General features: G+C 41.2%; 1 protein-coding gene across 3 annotated transcripts in view; it reads left to right on the top strand.

The window, feature by feature from the left end:
• TRAPPC9 (trafficking protein particle complex 9) overlaps positions 1-20,780 on the top strand; it is a 1,079,595-nt gene that overhangs the window by 583,473 nt on the left and 475,342 nt on the right. For all 3 annotated transcript variants that reach the window (XM_019528205.1, XM_019528203.1, XM_019528204.1), the window contains one exon: positions 4,928-5,081. In XM_019528205.1, the coding sequence (XP_019383750.1) occupies positions 4,928-5,081 (154 nt within the window). The remainder of the gene's footprint in view (positions 1-4,927; positions 5,082-20,780) is intronic.

Genomic DNA, 20,780 nt, shown 5'->3' with positions numbered 1-20,780 from the left:
TCGGAGCCGGCGCCGAGTTTGTGTCGAGAAACCCTCCAGCAGGGGCGGGGGGGGGCAGAGCGGCTCTCCCACGAGACACGAATCCCGACACCCCCCGAGACTTAAGTTAGTCCGGGGGCCCCCGACCCCCCCCCATGCACGAAGCTAAGCACCTAAGTCCTGGCCTGTGGGTAAATTCGCTGGCTGCAGAATGGGTCTTTTGGGGGGGTTTCAGGTCTGAAAATAATATCCCGTCTTTCCCCCGCCGCCCAGCTGTGTCCGGCTGGGACAGACCCGTGGCCCTAGTTGTGATGGCGTTGGTGCTGTTGGCACGTATTGGAGAGTTTGTTAGGACGCTTGTGGCACCGTGACAGCAGGGTTCCCTCCAGACTAAATGAGAAATCACTGTGGCTAAGCAGGTTGTCAGGGCACCAACTCACCTCTCTTACTCGCCCCTTGGAGGGATGTGGGATGTTGTTGGGGTGCGCTGTTACATTCGACTGTACAAAAAGGTAGCGCTTCAAAGAAATTTGTTTAAAACATTCACTTTTTTGTAATGGATCTGCCATTATTGTGGTAGATCCATCATTTTATAGTACTAGAAACTGCCCGAATGTATGGATACTTGTTTTTTTTAGTGCTATGAGGATATATGTAGCACTACAAAAGGCCTAAGAGAGTTTGTTGCTGAAATAGGATTGTAGATGTCTAATTTTAAGAATTCAAATTTAGAAGTGCAGATGGGCAGCTTCCTTTTTTGTGTACCATGGAGAGACCAGGTAATTTCAGAAACAAACCAAGAATGATTTAGTGAAGTTTTGCATTGCCTCTGTCTCATGTGTGTACTTGCGTGTTCAAAAGCCAGGAAGCTCAGCTGGTGTTCATGTAATTGCTACCATTTCAATGTGATTTAAAAACAGATGTTATCACATTGGAGTTTTCTAGCTTTTGATAGGTTCTGTTATATTTATAATGTTGTTTAAATGTAGGCTTTTTTCTATCATAGTCTTTGTTTTTGGCAATATTTCCCGCGGTACTGCAAAATCTTATTGCTAGTTCATTTTTAGGTTTTCTATATCCCCATCATCTTAATGTCTTTGGGGTTTAAATGCAAAGGCTCAGATGATTTTTGCACAAAAACACAGAGAAATTAATGCCTTTTTTGCACTCAAGACCAATGAGATTTGCCATATGGGCAGGTGGCGGGACCCAAAAAGACAACAGCAGTTGGAGTCCCCAGGAGTGGGGAGTCGGAAGAAAAGCAAGGGCTATGTTTGACCCTTGCTAAACCAAATGAGACAACTGACACCCACGAAAAAGCCAACCTGCTTAATGAGTACTTTGCTTTGTTTTTTTACCAGCCCAAAGGGACCTCCCTGCCTAACATGGAGGGTGAGGGTGAATTTATACCCAACATTGGTGCGGACCTTGTAAAGGAATACCTTGAAAGGCTGGATACCTTCAAGTCAGCTGGTCCTGACACTGCACCCTTGAGTACTTAAGGAGCTGGCAGGCATCATAGCCCAGCCACTGTCAAGGATATTCGAGAACTCATGGTGCTCAGGTGAAGTACCCAAAGATTGAAAGAAGGCCAATGTGGTGCCTATGTTCAAGAAAGGGAGGAAAGTTGATTCGGGGAATGACAGGCCAAACAGCTTGAGCTCATTCCCTGGAAAGATTTTGGAAAAAATCAGAGACCATTCTTGACAAGCTGGCTGATGGCAACATCCTAAGGGATAGCCAGCACGAGTTTGTCACGGGTCAGTCTTGCCTGACCAATCTCATTTCCTTCTATGATCAGGTGACAAATCACCTGCACAAGGGAGAAGAGATTGAAATCGTATATCTGGACTTTAAAAAAGCCTTTGATCTGGTGTCCTATTATCTCCTTGTGGAAAAATTGGTCAACTGCGGCCTTCACTACACCACATTCCGATGGCTGGGGAATTGGCTCCGAGGTTGGACCCAGGGAGCGGTAGTTGACAGAAGTGAATCATAATGGCGCTCTGTGACCAGTGGTGTCCCCCACGGCTCTGTCCTTGGACCTGTTCTCCTTAATGTCTTTGTTAACGATGTGGACGTGTGTGTCAGAAGTGGACTTACCAAGTTCGCTGATGACACCAAACTTTGGGGTAGAGTGTCCACACCTGAGGATAGGCTGGTGATCCAAGCTGACCTTGATAGGCTTAGAAAGTGGGTGGATAAAAACACGATGACATTCAATATAGAAAAATGCATGTATTCTGCCTGGGGGTGGGGAGGGAAACCTGCATCATGCTTATAGGCTTTGCAGTGCTATGCTCACTAACTCCACGACTGAAAGGGACTTGGGGGTCATGATTAACTGCAAGATGAACATGAGCCACCAGTGTGATGTCACAGCTGGTAAAGCGAATAAAACTTTGGTTTGCATCCGTAGATGCTTCTCAAGCAAATCTCATGTCATCCTCCTGCTGTACTCAGCCTTGATGAGGCTGCAGCTGGAGTACTGCACCCAATTCTGGGCTCTGCAGTTCAAGAAGGATGTGGAGAAACCTGAGAGAGTGCAGAGGAGAGCCATGTGCATGATCAGAGGGCAGGAGAACAGGCCTTTATGATGAGGGTGAAAGCCATAGGACTCTTCAGCCTGGAGACGCACAGGCTCAGGCGTGACCTGATGGCAGCCTGTAAGTACGTAAGGGGTGTACATCAGGATCTGGGGGAACCCCTGTTCAGTAGAGCGCCTCCAGTGATGACGAGGTCCAATCGTCACAAACTCCTCCAAGACCATTTTAAGCCGGACATAAGGAAAAAGGCCTGAAATAGACTCCCTCCAGAGGTGGTGCAAACACCTACTCTGGGCACTTTTAAGAAACATGTGGATGTCTATCTTGCTGGGATCCTTTGACCCCAGCTGACTTCTTGCCCCTGGGGCGGGAGGCTGGACTCAATGATCTTCCGAGGTCCCTTCCAGCCCTAATGTCTATGAAATCTATGAACAGGTAGAACGGTTTTGGGCTTCTGGTCCTTGACTACCTTTGTGAAGAGACTTTACTTAGTGCTCCGGTAAGCAAGCACGTTAAGTAACTGCCTCAGTTGCGCTCTTTGACTGTTGTGTTGGGCGAGTCACGTAGCATTAACAGCCTCTCCTGCCTCAGCTGGGGTGAAGCTTCTGTTCATCTCAAACCATTTGGCCCTATATTACTTTCTGTGCATGCAGGTGTCTTGAAGTTTCCCTACTACAGCTACCAAAGGCCAGAAATGAGACTAATCTCTAGCAATAAATCTTAAAGGATTAGTTTTCCTATTTGCTAAGAATATTATATCATTACACCGTCAGTTAAGCCTTCTCTCTCAAAGTCTGCCTGTTGTTAACTTCAATTGCTGGTACTTCATTAGTTTTTCTTCATTATTATTTTTTACCCATGAAAAAAGTATTCCTGGATGTGGATTTGATGAGATATCGAGCAGAGACAAACGTAACTCCCTCCAGTTGTATGAAGTTTATTGGAGACCCCGTTTTATAGGTGGACTCCTGTTTGAATGATGTTGGAACCTTGTTGCTTTACCTTCTATTTTGCCTTAGTGCAAAATCATCAGCAGTCAATCATTCAAAACAGCATGCTTTAATTTTTTTACTAATTGTTTTCCTTTGCAGTTTATTTCAAATAAATGATCCTGTGTTTTGACAGCGTGAGTTATTGGATTTGGTAAAACCACATTTTAGTTGGTTTTATGAAGTTTAAATTGCTTTTATGTTTATCTAATTATTGCTTATAATTAAATAGGTGATCATTGAGCACACGGTACACCATAATATATTTTGAACAAATTTATCCATAGTTTCATAGTTACTAGGGTCGGAAGGGACCTGAGTAGATCATCTAGTCCGACCAGTGTGTGTTAAAATGATTGTTTCACTAATTATTTGCTGTAGTGCTGTTAACCCAAGATGTTGCAGATACTGTCTAGTAGTACTTGAAATGCATGAAGGTGGCCTGTAGCTATGAACTTCATAAACTTCATTTACAAATGATTTTTGTGTACAGTATCTACATGGCTGAATGCAAATTGGGTGCTTATGTTTGCTGACTTGCACAAGATAATTGCAAAGGCAGATTTTGCGCATTTGCAGACTTGGTTGGCTCATGTTAAGAGCCTTGTAAAACTTGTTTTTGTATATTCACTTACTCTTGACTTAGTAATATGAAACAGCATGTCAGCACCCAGGAGGGCACTAATTTATATAACAAAGTGATTGATTAGCATGCAGGGGTCCAGTCCTTTCTAGTATATAGACATGCAGGGTTTGAACCATAGGCAGAAACCTTGTTCATACTTGTGAGTTTCATAAGAAAAATTTTGAAGGAACGAAACCAAGAAATGTCTTTTACGCAGCAAAAAGGTCCATGTAAGAATGGTTATGTTTATGCCAGGGGTATTTTTTATATTTGCATAATTTTAAAGATTCGATTTTTATAATTAATTTTGGTTTTATGTGGATTTGGCTTATTAAACTTCCTAAGAAATGTGTGTTTCACCATAGGAAGAGCATAATCCTTTGCTCCAGTGTTTGTTGTGCCCCCCCTCCCCCCCTTCCTTTGTTGCTTTGGAAGTATTAAACCCTGATCCTGCACTGTTGCAAGTCCCAGGACTGCAAAGCCTCTGTAGATCCCACTGAACTCAGTCATGCAAGTGTTGAATAATGCATTAAAGAAATCAGGTCCTTGACAAGTGACCGTTTTCTTAAGTTACTAATTTGGATTTTTGTGTATAGCTTGGTTTGCATTTCCTTTATCATAAAAATACTGCTGTTTAATTACTATTCAGAGTTCATCCCAGTGAAGGAAATAAATTGCTATATTGTAGCGTTTGGCCTGGTAAAGAAAGCCACGTGAACTGATCTACAAGTGATTCCTGAAAAATTGCTATATTGATCATTCTTTTCTTTCTTTTCTCTGCCTTACAGTATGGCTATCCAAGTCGACAAGTTCAACTTCGAGAGTTTTCCAGATTCCCCTAGCGAAGGGGTACAGTTTGCAAATGCAAAGAAGCTGGAAGAGGAGAGACAACAGGCAAAAGGTCTGGAGATTAACAGCAAGTTAGACATTTGCTGGAAAATTATATCCTTTAACAAATGTGTGCTTCAAAAAAATGTATGTAGCCACCTCCTGACACATTTTACTGTATAATTTAAATCACCATTTAACAAAATTATTGAAAAGGGAAGCAGAACTATAGAACTTTACATAATTATAGACTTCTGAAAATTAATTGTACTGTGTATTTGGATTTTGCTTGCTGTTCAGGTCTTAATATAATGGTTGTCTTTTTCTGAGTCATACAAGCATTTCGCAGACTTCATTTATTTTTCCTGACTTGTGGAATGGAAAAAAATAGTGAAGGTTGATGAATAATGATTTTACAGGAACATTTTTTCTTTGTTTCTTTTCCTTTTGGGCCATTTCTGTTTTTCAGAAGAGGGTAGTTGATTGAGGGGAGGATTTGTAACATATAATAATGATATTGTTGAGCCTGTAATTGACAGTTAGAACCTGTAATTAATATATTTGACTTTATTGTACAAATCAAATAATATACCTGATATTAGCTACTGACATTATAGGGTATAACTTCATTTACTGTGGTGGGGTTTCGCTTCCTTTTTTCCAGTATTTAATTTGGGTGATGCTTTTAAGACTTAAAAACAAATGGAACAGTATGTTAAACTGTGAACATATTTTTGTATTTCTTTAGAGAATCAGGGAACAAGTACAGTAGTGTTGCCTCACATTATTTTTAATCAGTAATATATCCTTTCACTATTAATTCATAAGGGATTACAGTAACAAGACTTCACTTATGTTTAACTTAATGTATACAAGTAATTGATGTTTAAAAATATTAGGTAAATTCTCTACAAAAGCAAAATGTGAAAAGTGAATATTAGATCATGATCTATCATTAAGCCTCTTCAGCCTGTTAAGGTTTCACTAGTAGTGAATTGATAGTACTTGGGTGTGTTGGTTGTAGTTGTGTTGGTCTAAGGGCATATGCAGACAAGGTTGTTTGGGTAAATGTGGTATCTTTTATTAGACCATCTAAATAGTTGCAAAAACTGTTCTTTTCAAGCTTTTGGGCACAAACACCCTTCTTCAGGCGTAGGGTGAATCTGCTGTTGTTTTGTGCTCTCCTGGAGAAGGGTGATTGTACCCAAAAACTTGCAAAGAACGATTTTCCCAACTATTTAGTTGGTCTAATGAAAAGATATCGCATTTACCCAAAGAACCTTGATAGCACTTTGCACTTATACTGTGCCTTTCATTCAGTGATCTCAAATGCTTTGTCATCATAAATTGAAATAACACAAAACTATATGTAGTGAGTCAGTGGCACAGCTAGAAATAGAAACTAAGATTCCCTGTGCCTAGTTCCCTGTCCTACTCCTATATTTCATTAAAAAAAAAAAGAAATGTGACTTAGAAGTTTGCTTTGCTGAACCTAGCAAAACTTCTAATGCTCCATGATAGTATGGATAAGATTCTCCTGCTGGAACTGTAATCAACTTCAGTGCAGTAAAAACAGACCCCTCTTTTTCGTGGTTGTTGAGCAATAATATTAACACAAGTTACTTTTACTGTTCCAATGTAGGTATTGAAAGTATCGTTGCTGAGGTAGAAGTTAATGCTCAGTGAAATAAGTGGCGTAAATTATGCCACAGTGTTATTTATATCTGTTTGCTGTTAAGGCAACGGTCTCTTCACTAGTAGCTTGTTCTGAAGGGTTTTTTTTGCAACCATACGAATTAGAAGTTTGCTTCATTTTTATTTATTTATTTGAATGAAAATGGAGACTGGAGAACAGTGTATAATTTATCTCTGCCCCTTTGCAGGGGTACCAGCAGGGCCACACCCTCCACTCCACAAGGCCCTCTGAAGTTCTGGTTGAAACCAGTAAGAAATGCATCTCAATGGCTAGGGACAGACATTAGACACAAACCGGCTGAAGTGATCAGAAACTGGTTTAGACCTCCAACAGAACAGATGTTCAGTGCACCAAAATTGATTTGAAAACATGCCTGCATTTTTTCAGTCCAGAGGAGGACCTATCCTGTGCCAGCTGTTCCATAGTAACTGTTTTATGTGTGTGCTCCTATTCTGCAGTAAATAGAAGCCAATCCAAGTAACGTCCCCCTGAATGAAATACTTATTTCCATGCAGGGGTAAGCTTGTTTAGTTGATCTTCCACTCCTTGCAGAATAGGAGCATCCGCCCAAATAGTGACAACAAAACAGCTGATGTTTGAGAACCCCCTGCTTCCCTCTAACTTGGTCTAATACGGTTACCCATCCATATCCATAGTGCAACAAGGGCAGGTGCTTGGATTCCAGCTGGGAATGTGTTTGTACAAAGGCGGTTTCCATGGTAAGACCATTTTTTGTGAGACCAATTTCACACTCTTTCTTTGAACTTTCCATTAACCTTACTTTCTGTGCTTGGGTATGTGTGTAAAAGGGATTTATGCTTTAGGGAACAATGCTTGAACAATTTTGCTTTAGATAACAGTACTCTGTCCACAGCTAAAGAAAAAGAAGATACATAGAACTTCTGAACAGTTTCTAGTTTAGTGAAATGAGTGCAAGCTAATGTATTTCTGCAACCTCGTACAGTGAAGGAGGGGTACAAAGATAGGTAAAATGGGTATTGCCGTAGGATTTATACAGGATCCATTACCATGGGCATTAATGGCCCAGGAAAGCCTCATAACACCAACCTCTGTCAAGAATACATGCATCTACAAATTTCATAACTGTGAGTGTATTGTATATTCAATGAAGAAAAAAGTGAACTGCGTTCTTTGTACATTTTTCCAAGCCAATCGTCTGAGTTGTTTAGAGATTATATTGTCTTAATAATCAAGAATAATTGGGCAGTATTTTGTGAGATTTTCACATTAAGAAGTAGAAGAGTTGCATTTTATTATATGTGCCAGGAGATAAATTGGTGCAAATCATAATGGCATCTGTAAAAATTGTTAGTGTTACAGGTACATTTGGAGATTGTATTTGTCCCTCAGAACTTGAGAAGTATTAACTTGTCTAGTTAAGTCCTACTTGTGCAGGGTCGATCTCTTTTATATATTTACTGCACTCCTTTATCTAGTCACTTTTTCAGTTTTTCAACAAAGGAGGTTTTTATTGTTTAGTTTTGGGACAAAGTATCAATATAGTCTAATAGATAGAAAAAAATAATAAGCATTCAATTCAGATTTTGTACTGTTGTGAGGAGGTCAGAATTAGTAGGACATACTTCTTAGAAAGAACATACTGCTTTGCTGTTTGAGTTTAAAAATGTAAATTTCAGTAGAGTATAGGTGAGATTTATGGATGTATCAAGAACTTGAATTAAGATGATGATGACTTGCTTTTTTAGCATCTGGTAATGGCATCTGATATCAGCTGAGCAGCAGACTACGAGCAGATGGAACGCAGTTTTATCATGGCTAATATTTTCAGGTCATGCTTCTATTAATATTTTCTAAATATTTATTTATTTTAAATTCGGCATTCTCTATGTAGCCTTTAAATAGTTTTCTTTCTGAGATTTGTTTCTCTCTACTACAAGTCAAAACGGGTCAGAATTTTGTGGATGCTGTTTCCATTGCAGAGTCCTTCAAGATAAGGCTCCTGCAGAGCCTCTACCTTCACACTTCGGAATTTTAGGTTAGGAACTCCCAAATTAGTTGAAGAAAATGAAGTTCTGGGAATGTTCATAGGACACAGGATGCCTGAAGAGATCAGCAGGAGTCTTTTTGGGCTGGAAAGGTCCACAAGGGACCGGCTATGAAACAGGAACAAGCAGACCTAGGCTATCCCTGACAGGTATGTGTCCAACCTCTTCTTACAGCTCTCTGTTGATAGGGATCCACAGCCTAATTAGCTAGACTGTTCCACTGGAAAGCTATTTTTAGAGTTGGAATATTGCTGTTAGTGGGCATGGGGTTTCCAGATGTCCTTGGAGATGGGACAGAATCAGTTCAGGAGGATGTGGGCCAGGATCTTACCAGAAATGGCCAGGAGGGAAATCTCCCTGTAGTTCCCACAGTCAGATTTGTCCCCCTTCTTGTAGATGGTCACAATGGTCACGTTCCTGAGATCCCCGGTGATGTCTTCTTCATCCCAAAGGCAGAGGATAAGCTGGTGGAGCTGTGATGTGAGCTGGAAGCCGCCAGCATGGTAGACCTCTGGGGGTATACCATCTGGCCTGCAGGCTTTGTTGGTTTTCATTTGTTGGATGGCTCACCTAAACTCTTTGATGGTTGGTAGCTTGCCAAGGGACTTGACCACAGGGCATTGCGGGACGGCTTGGAGGGTCTCCTCTGATACAGTGGATTCCTGGTTAAGGAGGAGTATGAAATGCTCCTTCCAGCACAGACAGATGGTATCATTGTCCTTGAGGAGCTGTGAGCCATCCTGTGATTGGAGTGGGTTTTGTCCAATGCAGCGGGGTCTGTAGGTTGTCTTGGTAGCCTGGAAGAAGTTACGTAGGTCATGCTGGTCGGTGTAGCCAGCAGCATGACACGCGGCAGCAGCATGACATGCAGCTGCTGGTCAGGATAGCCACCGCCCTCCAGCAGCCTCCTGTGTCCCTTGTATCAGCATCTCAGCACTTCAGAATGGTGGTGGGGGTGCTTGAACTAAAGTTTGTTCATCCCCCCACAATGGAGCATGTGTAAAGGTGCCCAGAAGTTACACATATCTGATGCAAGTGATCAGAAACCGGTTCAAATCTGTAACACAACAGAAGTTCGGTATACGTAAAACACTTTTTCAAAATGGCCAAAACCAATTTAAGATGAATCCAGCTAGTTGTGGTATCAGACTGAGCAGATTTAGATTAAACTGGTTTATTGAACTACTGCCCCAGATCTGCTCCAGATACAGATTAGCTCACAGTCTCCCCTGCCGTCTCTTTGCATCTCCTCTGCAGGGCAGGGTGGGTGGGCTAGCCTTGGCCCAGGCTGTCTGCTGCGGCTGAGCCAGACGACGTCCTCTAGTGCCCTCCGCAGCTTCTGGCCTGGGCTACTGTAGGCACGTGGCTGCATTTCTGGAATCAAGGGTGAATGTCTGTTCACTTGCTTATTGGTTTAATCTGTGCAGTTTAGACTAACCTGCAAAGATTGAATTGATTCAGCGTCGGGCATTTTAAATGCCTGTACTTAGCCTAGTAGACTAAACAGACACCATTCCTTTGACCTTTCCTCAGGCCATGTTTTCTAAAACCTTTAACACAGTTCTTGTTTTCCTCTGTAGTCTTTCCAGTATATCTCTATCTTATGTAAAGGGTGGTGCCCAAAACTGGGCACTATTCTGCAGTTAAGGCCTTGCTGGCATAGCAATTGCTTTTCAGGTTTTACATAAACCACTCAGGTCTATACATCCTAGGATGAGATTTACCTTCTTTTGCAACTGTATCATATCACTGGCCCAAGTAACACAGTTTATAACATCTGAGGTTTATTCACCTGCACCTCTACCAGTGTCATATATGCCATCAGCTGCTTACATTGTAGTCTATATTGCTGCCAGATGACATCCCTCGTCTGTCTGCTTTGGACAGATGGGGCAATCCCTACGTGTTGAAAGGAATGACCACCTGTCTGACATCAGTTCCAGAAAGACACAAAAGCCTGTGGCAGAACACTGTAACTTCCCTTTGCATTTCATTGCTGATCTCAGGGTAGCTGTACTTAGACAGCAAAACTTCAAAAATGAACTTGAATGCGAAATTGCAGAACAAGAAATCATCCACAGACTGAATTAAGTATGGTCTAAACAGGCACGGTTGATTCTTATCCCATTACCTGAATTAGCTCTTGCGACCCATTGTTCTCTATGAGTTTAACACTTTTTTGCTTCTCCCACAACTGCCTCCCCTTGTGCCTCTCCACTCCCTCCCCTCTCTGTCCTATGTATTCAAATGCATCTCTGGATTTGATAGTCTGGTCTGTGCATATCCTTTCACAGCATCTGATGAAGTGAGCTCAGACTCATGAAAGCTTATGCATCTCTGATTTTGTTAATCTATACAATGCATCTCTACTCTGCCTTACTTCAGATTAATACAGCTAACTACTTCTCTCTGATCATATTATTGACTCATGATTACTGTGTGGTCCACAATAACTTTCACATCCTTTATTACAGTGCTGCTGCCTAACCAGATATTCTCCCCTTTCTATTTGTGTATTTAATTCCCCCCCATCCCCTGCAGTGTAGTATTTTGCACTTGATTTTATTGACTTTCATGTTAATGAGACCTGGCAATTTCTTCAATCATTAAAGTTATTTTCAGCTTTAAGCGTTTGTGCCCTCCTCCAACTCGGTGTCTTCCACAGATGGTATAAGTATACTCTGTCCAGTCATTAAAGTCATCACTCAAATAGCTTTTGAATATTACTGGACTCCGAACGAGTCCCTGAAGTATGTCACTTGGTATGTCCTCCCAGTGTTATAGAAAATTATTTTTAGTTACTTGGAGTACCATTTTTCAACCACTTGTATGGCTGCCGTATGGGAATTTCATTTATATTGTCATAAGCAAATATTTCTATATGGAAATGTCATCTTGGCAGTCAGATAGTATAGTGATGGTGTCCCTAGAAATAAAGTTATGGTTCCATCGTTATTAGTTCAGAACTGGTGCAAATGGATAGTTAGGGTACTGTAAACTGTCACTTACTGTCTGGTTTTCTATGTGAAATAAATTGGCAATTTCAGAATAATGATCATTGGACAGATACTTACCTCGGGGAAGCTGCCACTGCAGTATGCACTTCTGTCGGCTGTCTTGGACTAGATACGTAGCATTACAGTGAAAGAGGCTACTGTTTTGATTCTTTTCTGCATGGTTATTTGAGGAAACACTTGTTTGAATAGTTCTGTTTTGAAATGTACTCTATAAATGTGATTAGTGTCTGTATCATAATGCAGACACTTATTTGCTACTTGTGAGACTCCTTGAAAATGCCCTTCCCCTTTATTATGACAGGATGAAATTTGGGCCCCACCAAGTAGTAGTAATTAAGTGAACGTAGTAAGCTTGCTGAAGAGTGTAGGCTTTTACATTCCCTGAGATAACTGAACCCTAATCCAATAAGGACTCTGAAAATGAGAACAAGGATCTTGAAGTGGCTGCAGAATTACTTCAGCTGCCAGCTACGGAGGTTGGAGGAGAAGTGTGATGGGTTCAAACTTGTCAGGTCTATTCAGGAGTCTTACTAATGGGGCCCGCAACGCCTCTATGGCACTCTGAGTAAGCTTTAGGTGGAGTTACAGTCATTTAAGGCTTGCAACAAGTGCACGGACCATTATCACTAAATTCCTGATCAGAGAAATAACTGTTTTGCTGTATTGTTATGGTAAAAGATGTTCCCATTCTCTAAGAACTGAGACACACGCTGAGCCCAAAGCTTTACTTACACTGTAGATACCATGTTTTCAATTAAGTCTTCAGCAGGCATAGCTTTGTTTTAAAAGTGACGTGAATGCTCCAAAATGCAGAAAGCTTCTGGATGATGTTGAAGTTTTCCTGTGACCAATTTTTTTCAGGTTCTTGTGCAAGAGCGTGATGTTAGAGGCTGGCCGAGCTTCCCCTCATACAGAGATATCCTAATGAGACTAATTTCTGTGTTGCTTTTTACTTCATAGCGTTTTGCCAAAACAATAAATAAAAATAACAAAAGCAATTTGGTAAATGTGAGGAAAAAGTCTTGGAGCACACTTGTTATCTTAAAGATGGAAATCAATAAATCGTACATGTAATACTATTACATTTAACGTATTTTAAAGAAATGCTTTATCAGTAGTACACCACTGTGACATTTCTTCAGCTTGTGTCCAGAGCTATACTGTGGGTATGTGCATTGGGGCTGTGCAAAACGGCATGCTTTTGCTTCGGCTTCTGTTTCGATGGAACAGTGTTTTGTTTCATTTCATTTCAAAAACTCTGTTCTGTTTCGTTTCGTTGAAACTGTTTTGCTGTTTCGACCTTGTTTCACTGTTTTGCCCATAGGTTAGAATGGGGAATCATAAAATGTGGCAGGCAGGCCAGCAGATTGGGGAATGCCTGCACCCCTGGGACGCGGTTCTCCCTGGACGTGTGGGCCCCTGATCTGCCTCCCAGGTGACAGACTGCCACTGGGTGCAGCCCGCACCTAGTGCCAGGAAGATCGGCGCTGCTACTGGCCCCAGGCGGCAGCCCCTGGCTCCTGTGATCTGGCAGGCAGACCAGGGGCCTGCACCCCTGGGAGGAGTCTGGCACAGCCCCCGCAGCCCTCCCAGAGGTGCAGGCAGGCCCCTGATTTGCGTGGAAGATTGCAAGAGGTGGGTGCTACTGCCTGGGGCCAGCAGCAGCACCGATCTTCCTGGCACCGGTCCCAGCTGGCAGCACCCGCTTCCTCTCATCCAGAAGGCAGATTGAGGACTTGCCTGCACCTGCTGGAGGGCTGCGGGGGCTGTGCTGGACTCCTCCTGGGGGTGCAGCCCTCCATCTTCCTGCCAGATGACAGACTGGCACTGGGAGTGGCCTGCACCCAGTGCCAGGAAGATCGGTGCTGCCGCTGGAGGGCTGCAGGGGCTGTGCTGGAGTCTTCCCAGGGGTGTGGGTACCCGATCTGCTTGCCGGATGACAGGAGGGGGTGCTGCTGGTGGTTACTGGCACTGAAGCCAGTTAGCCTGGCTTTGAAATTTGAAACGTTTCGAAGGGTTTCAAGTTCCCTTGTTTTGTTTCAATGCTGTTTCAAAGGGTTTTGTTTCATTTTGATTTCACTGTTTCGAGCTCGAAACACATTGAAACAGCTATGAAACGAAACGCTGGGCAAAATTTTGCACAGCCCTAATGTGCATTACCTGTCCGTATCATCGGTTTTATATCCCAGTGTCTGGTGTGATTGTTTGGGTGCAAGCCATCAATCTGTCTCCTCCAAATAGCATTTGATTTGTGTAAATGTTTTTAAATTAAAGTATTTTTATTTATGTTTTAAAATGATACCATTTATAGTATCTGATCTGGCCACAACCCTTAAAAATAATCTCTACCAATGATATTCTAGAGTTCCATATTTAATTTAATTGTTCTAATATCGAATTTGCCCAGCCTATGAAGATGATTTGCCTCCCGCTGCCCCACCCCCTGCCTCAAATGATAGCTCTGCTTTCAACCTGTGATTTGAAATGGAAACTGTGGTTTTCTTCTTCATCTAATGGGCATAATTTGTGCAATGGGAATGTAGCTGCCTTTGCATTTGAGCTTATCATCAAAGTTATGATCAGAATTTAAATGAGAACTTTTGCTTGTATCTATATTGAGTTTAGTTTTCTCCATTGATTTGAGACATTTAAAACAAGACTAGTCAAAAGTTCTAGTCAGTGTATTGCATGCTATAAAGTCACACTAGTAGGGAAATGGTTTACCTAGCTATGATTCAATTAATTTTAGAAATAGTCTTCACATGGGCCTAAATCACTCATTCCTGGAGGTAGCTTTAAGATGATTATGGAGCTGAGTAAATATTCACATACACTCATATTGCCCTTCACATAATGAATATCTTTACTGCATCTGTATTGCTCAAAAAGAAGTGAGGTTTCATTGGTTCGTATAGCTGTTCGGCATCAGTGAATTTTTAAGCAATCCCATTTTATTTCAGAACCTAACCAAATGCATTTAGCACGTTCAAAGCACCACGACAATCAGCATTCCACCAGTTGAAAATGCAAACGAGTAGGCTAATTTATGGTAAACAGCATTCATTAATCATTTAAAGCACATTTTCATTAGTATAATTTCTATTTATGAAAATCTGCTAATTTATTTATGCTCAAGTAGGACTGGGATGCATTCATCCACCTGTATTTATTCGCACAGAAACCAACAAGTGTGGTTTAAAAACATCTTCATAGCACGCTGTTGGAGGTAAAACCCTACATAACGGATAGAAAACAATTAAGGGCTTTAAGACTCACAACACAGTTTAAAAGTCTATACTAAACTCCTTTCAGGCAGTATATTCCACAAGGATATTCAATATATTCAGTTTTATGGTGCCCTTTTAACTTATCAAGGCATACTTGCTGTTAAGTTTACATCTCAGAGACTAATTTCTTAAGGGAAATAACTTTTTAAAATTAACTTGTCACTTGGCTCTTCAACAGAAAATTTTGCAAAATATATACTTCCTGTTTTTTTAGGAGATGCAAAATAAAGTTCTGATCTGGAGAATTATATTAAAAAAAAATCCTGGATTTTGGTGCTTGTCTCCTGATGACAGCCAGATGAAATTTGCTTGCGCTCATAAGCAAAAGCTGCTCTTTTTAAACCACTCTACCTGGACTCCTGAAGTAGACTCTGAATAGTAACTGTGTTCTTGATGTGGCAGATGCATGTGTTGCCAACAGCAATGATTTGCTACTAGAACATGGTTAGCAATTCTACCAAAGTTGGGCAGTCCATAAAATGAATGCAGTTGCCATTGGCTATGTTAGCTGTGTAGCTCTGACAAGCTATTGAATAGTAAAGAGTTACTTTAGATCAGGGGTCAGCAACCTACAGCCTATAGGTGCAGTAGTGGACTTTGTCCGTGGTTGGTGGTAGGAGGCTTGCCTGTAACCGTGGCCTAGTAGTTGGGTGCAGGTGGTAGGAAGTTTTGCCTGTGCTACACTGCAGCTGGGTCTCAGCACCAACCTACCTTGGACCTAACCTGGGGCATTCTAGCCCCCCCCGACAGACGTTGCCAACCCTTGCTTTAGATGATAAAGTCAGCAGGTTGGACTTGGAAGAAGCTCAGGTAAGGGGCCTGCTGAGTAAAATAGCATTAGCTGAGACCCCTTAAAATAGTAATAAGTATCCCTTTTTTTTTAAACTTGGGTATCAAAAAGTAAGTAATTGAGTAGGAATGATCTTTCCTCTGTTTAGAGATTGGGGAACTTGGGCTCAGAGGTTCAGTTCATATTCTGCATATTAAATGTCTGAGTGGGTTGAGTGCTTGAAAAACAGTTAATGCAAAAGGTAGATGAATCCTTCTGATTACTGCTTTTTGTGACTTAGTATAGATATATTGTGACAAAATAGGCACATTAATGGGGGGGGGTTTCTCCCAGGGACTTGAGCGTAGTGGAATATAGCATGGTGGAATAGGATCACACTGCCTAATAGGTAGAATGGGATGACAGATTGTGGTCTAAAAGAAATTAAGTTTCCCTAGAAAGTCTACAGGACAGGAAAGCAGATCAGCTGGGGATAAATTGCTCCTTTAACTGCAGTGCAGAGCTGTCCTGTTTTTCTAAGGAGGTAGAAGAATGGCATAGCTGGCAACTGGGAAATGCTAATATGATGTTGGATAACTCAGCTGACATGGCAGAAAGAAGGAAGATTTCTGGTGGTTGTATTTGTCGTTTGGAGAGTGGGGAAACTGAGGTGGATTTTTTTTTTCTTGTGGCATAATATGGTGTGGGAAGGATCTTGTTTTTAAACAGAATTGGTCCCAACAAAGGGAGAGAATCTATTTGTTCTGCCTGTCACCTCACTGATTAGGTTACCTGTCTTTGCTATGAATATTTTGGATGTGAAAGGCTTATAAAAAGACTTTTAATGTTTTAGAAGGGCCAAACCTCTAGGCTAGGGACAGAAATTACACATAAACTGGTATAAGTGATTGGAAACTTGTTCAAATTTGTAACACAACAGAAGTTCAGTGCACATATACCGCTTTCAAAATGGCTGAAACCAATTTAAGATAAACCTGGATGGATGTCGAATTGGACTTTACCAATTTAGGTTAAATCGGTTTATTGAACTTCAGTCCTGGATCCGAGAGGTGTTCTAGCTGGCAGAGCATTTCCTCCAGGATTCTTTACGTGTAGTAAATGCCAGTCTACCGAAACAGTTGGGTGCCGGATATCTTTTGTTGTCTTCCTGTTTGTCTAGGTTTTTCCCTTACCTGCTTTCTTCCTTCATTATTGCTGAATGTGAAAATCTACCTTCCCTTCACAAGGTCAAAATACGGCTGCTAGAAAAGTAGTTGTGCCAGTAGGAATGGATGGCATATTTAAAGAAGTGCCAGGAGTCTAGATTGAGTATAGTAAAAAAATGGAATGGCCAGCAATGGAAGGATCTGTGGGTGGTTGGTAGGTACGATGGTGTTTACACATGGCTTCTTTGTTTCTGGGGCTGGGAACCAAGTCTAGAGTAAGAAGTTTTGATTATAGTGAATATACAGTAGAAATACTGCAGGTTTAAAAAGTCACTATTCTGCTGGGCTGGATTCAGGTTTGAAGGTTTTCCTTGGATGTTTAATGCATGCTATGTTGAGCATTCAGTGAAAAAAGAGGAGTCAATCTTAACCTTGTGTCACATATCAAACTTGATCTTGAGCTTGCATCAGTGTGCCAAGCCTGTCATTTTTGTTTGAAAATGACATCCAAGGGTGCATTTCTTAACAAGTAGGAAAGACAGGTTAAGGCTTTTTAACTCTTTGAAGTACAGTTGTAGTACTGTTTATTCCTATCGCTTGCAGTAGGCTACCCTCTACAGATACAAGATACGTTTTTGCTAAAGTATAAAGTAAGACAAAGCAAGAGACATATTTGTGCAATTTGTTTCTTTTTTTTATACTCTATTTCTGCACAGGGCAATTGAAGAATGCTGTGAAGCTATCCTGCCCAGCGTTGTCTCTTTGTCATTGTGGTGTACTGCATGTAGTTCAGGTCCCGGTATTACCAGATGAGCAGTTACATACATTCGTATATATGCATTAGGCGTGTCACAAATTTCCAAGAGATGAGGATGATTCAAAATACTCCATATGTTCAGATCAAATGCTCTTTTTACACATCTAGTTAGGACGCAAACACTATGAATAAAGTCTCACAATGAGGGTAGTCTGTGCAGACTGTGGACGCGTTGTCACATTTTGTATATTTACAGCATGAAATATTTAAACGAAAACTCCTCTGTCTTTCATAAATTCCAAACTCAATAAATCTTGCATCTAAAAAACAACTAAATAGGCATTTAACTTGTACCTTCTGCAACGTAAAACCCATAACCCATACTGAAGAATAGCCTTTTTCAGAAGGAACTGATATAATATGGAAATAAAGGAAATGCATTTTCCCCTTTAGTTGGTGGGCAGTTATACCCATTGCATGCATCTTTCATTGAATATTTACTGATGTGCTTCTAAATAATTTCACTGTATGTTATTGTAAATTAAGTTATTTTGCTGGAGTAGATGAGATCATAAATTGTGCTTACCCCCTTGTATAGACACCGTCGTATATGTTATGCTAAAATGAATGATCAGTCTTCACTTCCTGAAAATCAACATTACAATTTTATTTACTTAGACTATAAAAGCTTCAGGGCAGAGGTGTTTTTTTTTTTTTTTTTTTATACAGCCCCATGGGGCTGTAAAAAAAAAAAAAACCCCCCTCCCCTGAAGCTTTTTTATTCTAAGAAAAAAAAATTTAAATTTTTTTTTTTTAAACTAAAAAAGCTTAGGGGAAAGGGTTTTTTTTTTTTTTATACAGCCCCATGGGGCTGGTTAAGTCCTCCCCCAGGAGTGATCCGAATACAGTGAAGTTGCACAGGTATAACGGAGGAAATATTTGTCCGTAGAAATTATAGTAGATGATGATTTGATTCCCACCCCCCTTTCAAAAATGTCCTCTCTCTCCAGTCCCAGGTTAAATTTAGAGCCCTGGAAGTTGTTATACACATGTTTACTGGCCAGTTGTGCACATTTTATGAGAAAATTGAGACACAATGGCAGCTTGTGGTGCTATGTTTAGACTGTTTATTTTTAGTGTGGAATAGCATTTAAAACCGACACACACCAACTCATACTAGCAGTGTTTATTTGCATTATTCATTATGAGAATTTGTGCCATCGGGGCTGTCCAACCTCTCAATGACAGGGGGCCAAACACGGTATGGGCGGCCTGGCTCTTCCCCTGCTGCTATGCAGCACCCTCCTGCCATCCCAGCCTGCCCCGAGGCCTGGGTGTAGGAGGTGATGGCCGGAGGTGGGAACAAGAGCCTGAAAACCCTGGTAGGAGCAGTGGAGGGAAGGGCATCTGGGCAGGAGCCAGAGGGTCCCAAGCTAACCCCGCGCAGCCAGATGTTGCCTGCAGGCCATCAGGTGGACAACCCTGAATTGTGCAATACCGTGCCGTTTTGAAAACGCCTTTTGAAACCAGTAAGCATGTTTCAGGTGATAAACCCTTGAAACTAGCTGGTTGTCTGTAAGGTATAGCTGCACATTTCTGTTTTGGAGGTGAGGTTGGGCCTGGCTTTGGCATTGGTGAATGTTGCTGTGCATTGGGAGCAATGGCTTAACTATGGATTCAGCGGTTTAGCTTATCTCACGTGGAAGAAATTACCAGAACCTTTAAAAAAACGAAAAACAAAACCCCTCGTAAAGAGCAGGTTTGCACTAGCTCTAAACTGAGTATTTGGACTTCAGTTAGATCCACACATGCATTGGAGCTGAGATCACAACATCTAGTCTTGTATCGTGTTCTCCTATCTATGGTTCCTGAAGAATCCATTGTGAAGTGTCTTAGTATTTGATTTTCATGACTTGAATTACAGAAGAGAGGCCAGCACTTAACACATTTAACACCAGCGGTATCTAAGATTATCACAGTTGTTTTGCCCTGTAGTAAAATTGTAATTTTTAAATACTGTTGTGCCAGATGTTAATAAATGTTGACATGTTTAATATAAGCCACTCTGTTACAACTGTTGTCTTGTCTTTAGTGCTTTGCCTTGTTAATTTAATGTTGCTTAACCCCCTTAAATATAACACCCTTATCCTAGCTGCTTTGATAAATCCACACAAATTGGGCAGACTACATGACTGTTACTTGATGGCCAGTTTCCAGCTGCGATTGTGGGTTTCATGGATGTGTAGACTCCTGTGCAATGAGAACTAAAACGGAGCACGCAAGCAGTAGGACTTCAGGTTTGCTACACTGGGCCAAGTGCTGCCCTTTAGAAAACTTATACAATTCGTATCTCTAACTTGCAGATACAGTATGATGTAGCAGTACTATCGTGGACCTCATTCGCTTTTGGATGGTCTCTTTTTCATGTGCCCTTTAAAATGAAAATCACTCATTTGGATATTATACAGTAATTGCCATTCTTAAAACCTTTTACAACAATGTTAGAATTGAAGATTTAAAAATGCAGTTGAGGGCTCCACAGGAATGCTAGCTGTGTTCACTGTGTTTTGTATAATTATTTATCATTAAATATATGCCTTAATTGATCTTCATTGTGGTCCAGTTTAACATTACAAGTAAAATCCGAGTTTTATGCAACTTCTTCCTGTTTTTTTTCAAAGAAGGTATAGTTTTTTGCAGAAACTATTTTTGGCCTCTGAATTTAGTCAATGTATTTTTTACATGTTCACTAAGAAATAAAGTTAGAGTGTTTGTATCTGTTCCCGTATGGCTCTGGAGTACTTGGAATTCAAAGGTAGCCATCGCTTTCACTTTGTAAACTAATTTGTGACTTTACAGTTGAATTCCTTTATTCATAGATTCATAGATTCATAGATTAAGGGTCGGAAGGGACCTAGTAGATCTTCTAGCCCGACCCCCCGCCAGGGCGGGAGAACAACAAAAACCCCAAAAAGAGAAATGGGACTCAAACGAGTCCAGCTAGGTGGGCATCCAGCCTCTTCTTAAAGACCCCCAGGGTAGGGGCCAGCACCACTTCCCTTGGAAGTTGGTTCCAGCTCCTAGCCGCCCTAAC

This window comes from Gavialis gangeticus, unplaced genomic scaffold (genome assembly GCF_001723915.1).
Source record: "Gavialis gangeticus isolate Ggan-Ray unplaced genomic scaffold, GavGan_comp1, whole genome shotgun sequence".
Lineage (NCBI taxonomy): Eukaryota > Metazoa > Chordata > Crocodylia > Gavialidae > Gavialis > Gavialis gangeticus.
This window is presented reverse-complemented; position numbering and strand designations above follow the sequence as displayed.